This window comes from Temnothorax longispinosus, chromosome 3 (assembly GCF_030848805.1).
Source record: "Temnothorax longispinosus isolate EJ_2023e chromosome 3, Tlon_JGU_v1, whole genome shotgun sequence".
Lineage (NCBI taxonomy): Eukaryota > Metazoa > Arthropoda > Insecta > Hymenoptera > Formicidae > Temnothorax > Temnothorax longispinosus.
The window spans coordinates 17,464,552-17,468,084 of NC_092360.1; the positions used below are offsets into that span (position 1 = coordinate 17,464,552).

Consider the following 3,533-nt stretch of genomic DNA (forward strand, 5'->3'; position numbering starts at 1 on the left):
ACGTTTTTAAACAACTAAAAACAGCTAAAAACAGCCATCAAACAACTAAAAACAACTAAAAAACAGCTAAAACATCTATATTATACTACAAAGTATGTAGGAAATTCTTTCCATCAGGAATGTATACAAGCTGCAAAGCGTATCGAAGGAATCGTATCCGTAATAAGTTTTACGAAAACGCGTATACATATCGAAAAGAACGGCGTATCGATTTTTGCCAAAATCCAGATTCATGTCATCGTACGGATAAAATTCAGAGTTAAATAAAGTTTCACGTTGGTCAAGTTACAGTCATCAAATACGCTAACATTTTGAGACATGATATTCTTGCGGCCGGTCTGCAGCGCAAAGATAACATACCGCGGCTTCTCCAGCTGAGTCGCCGTTTTGACGGCCCACAAATGCTTGGTCGTGCTCTGCAACATGGGATACTCATACAGATCCCACGAACGGAAACTTACACTAAGATATCGCCCGCTTTCCAAGGCCCGTAGCATAGATAGCTTATTGACCTCGTTTAATGTGACGTGAGGCATTCGCCACTGTATTTTAAACAATTCGATTTCCGGCTCCGTCGCCGGATCTCCCACAATGCAATTGTTATCGCTACGCGCACGTATCAAAATTAATTCGTGACGAGCGTTAACAACGACGCATTTGTAATCCTCGCAAAAGCCCAGCAACAACTTGAGCGGTACGCAAAAGTTAAAGTATCCTTCCGGTATGCTCGATGTAACGTCCCAGCCAGCATTCCGCATGAGTTGAGAATCATTATACGACAGCGATACGTAGTTCTTGATGGTACTGGTTATGCCAACGTTTCTGTTGCGATCAATCTCCACACCGTTGAGCTCGTATCGAATTTCATCAAACATGAACGCCACGCAATTATTCGCAAGCGTTGTCACAGACTCGTCATTCCTTTTCTTCATTACCAATCGTCCTTCAACGTAGAGAAAGCTCTCGCACGGCAACGTGTATAAATCCTGCTGTTGTATGGGTATTTTTATCTCATCGTTATGTCCAAACGTTGTGTTGGCGTACGGATTGTATGTGTGTGTCTCAATCTTGACGACGCTGTCGTCAAAGATCGGTTCACCTCCAATGTTTAAGATATTAGCCATTTCGTACGACGAAACCCAATGATTTCAAAAATTCAACGTTCGACGCAGTAAGTGTCTTCTTTGACGATCGGATTGTCTATTTGTTTCTCGTCTGTTGCACCTGATCAGCTTCGTTCAGTACGAGCATCTCACGTTATCGCTGTCGTCTTCGTACATGCAGTCTAAGGGTGATCTCTTCTCCGCGAAAATCAATCAATCGACCGTCCTGATCCACGACGCGAAGCGTCAAGTCCGAAATGCTCCGTACGATGATCGGAAGGTACCCAGCAAACACAGATTGTATCTACAATATAATACGTAGAAGTAACAAGTAATATAACGGGTTGCTATGCCCGAGCAATATAGAGATTACCTAACATTGTTTCATATTTACAATATGACAAATTATATATCCATTATATTTTTGCGTATTAACTGGTGACAACATAATAACAGCAATATAACCGTGACGTTTATATGTTTTATTGCAATGTTATGTAATGTTACTTTAATATTATATAATATAATAATATTAATAATTATTTAAATGTTTTTATAACTGCCAGTGCTGTTTGTGAAAAAATCGTGGAAAATTAAAATTAAAAGAAGAATTTGTGCAACTAATGTGATATAATGGTAATTGTACATTTTTTAAATTTTATCTATTTACAAATTGAGCATTATTATATACTAGATTTTTTGCCCGCGCTTCGCGCGGGATCAAAATCTATTCCCCCAAACTCACCCATTAATTAGGAGCACCAATAGAGCCTCATGAAACCCCCAATTTTCAACCCTATAGTAGCCATCCCTATAAAATTAGTAATCTTTTGCTGCCAGTTTCTCATACATACATCTCATACATACAGACGACGGTATATATATATATATAGATATATATATATATATATATAAATATAAATAAAATTTATATAATTTTATCTATATATATAAGTACCGTCGTCTGTTTTAAGATACATATCTTTTTTCTTTGTCTGTCTGTCTCTCTCTCTCTCTCTCTCTCTCTCTCTCTCTCTCTCTCTCTCTCTCTCTTCTCTCTCTCTCTCTCTTCTCTCTCTCTCTTTCCCGTCTCTCCCTCCTCTCCCTCCTCCTCTCTCTCTCTCTCTCTCTCTCTCTATCTCTCTCTCTCTCTCTCTCTCTCTCTCTCTCTCTCTCTCTCTCTCTCTCTCTCTCTCTCTCTCTCTCTCTCTCTCTTTCTTATAATGTTCTCTTTTTGTCTTTTTCTTTGCGATTTGTCTTTGATCGATTGCATAAAAAACTGTATCTTTTCTGTATGCTAACTCTTGATACACAAAATATAATTTATTTAATCTATTTAAAAATTTTTAAATATATATTTTATTAACATTTTAATTATTATATTATTTATTTATACAATTTTATATTTTTTTAATTTATAAAATTTCTCTGTATATTACATTTTTTGTAAAACATTTTTTACTTCCTTCTATTAGATGTCTTTGATTGCTTAAGGGGATGCTAAAGCCGTCCAAATTACCGACAATTCATTTCAAAGCTCTCATTTTGAAACGGCTTTACAGATCGCAAAATCCTTTTACAGGAGTAAAGTAGAGGTACTAATGAAGGGTGGGATTGTCAAATAATTAGTAATAATTGAAAAAAATTTTAAAATGCTGTCACCTCATAACCTTATTTTCTGATATAAACAGTTGTATACGTAATATGTACGAAATTAAACTTTCCCACCCTTCAGAAGACGTGCACAAACAATAACGTACCTTTGAAATTGAGATTGAAAGCCTGGAATAAAAATGAGAGCTTTAAAACGATCGTGTATATTTTTCACAAAAATATTCACGCAGAGCAGCAATTATGTCACAGCAGTAGTTCACGGATCTTGCGAGAGATGGCGAGATGGCGCACGCAGCTGTGGGCAGTTTCGGGGTTGGCTACATTGTCTGGTTCCTACACAGCAATCGAACCAGGACAGATATATGATACAGATATCTCGTTAGGCATTTTTACATTTTTTTCAATTATTACTAATTATTTTACAATCCCACCTTTCATTAGTACCTAAACTTTACTCCTGTAAAAGGATTTTGCGATCTATGAAGCCGTTTCAAAGAACGAGCTTTGAAAGATATGTGGTACAGATATCGCGTTAGACATTTTTAAATTTTTTTCAATTATTACTAATTATTTTACAATCCCACCCTTTATTAGTACCTAAACTTTACTCCTGTAAAAGGATTTTGCGATCTATGAAGCCGTTTCAAAAAACGAGCTTTGAAAGGTATGTGGTACAGATATCGCGTTAGACATTTTTACATTTTTTTCAATTATTACTAATTATTTTACAATCCCACCCTTCATTAGTACCTAACTTTACTCCTGTAAAAGGATTTTGCGATCTATGAAGCCGTTTCAAAGAACGAGCTTTGAAAG

At 36.3% G+C, this 3,533-nt stretch overlaps 1 protein-coding gene across 1 annotated transcript; it reads right to left on the reverse strand.

Annotated features, from left to right (window-relative positions):
• Positions 1–230: 230 nt before the first annotated feature.
• On the reverse strand, positions 231–1,124 carry LOC139810086 (uncharacterized). The gene has a single exon (XM_071773414.1). It carries the CDS (start codon positions 1,122–1,124, stop codon positions 231–233), a length of 894 nt encoding a protein of 297 aa, XP_071629515.1.
• Between the last annotated feature and the right edge of the window lie 2,409 nt (positions 1,125–3,533).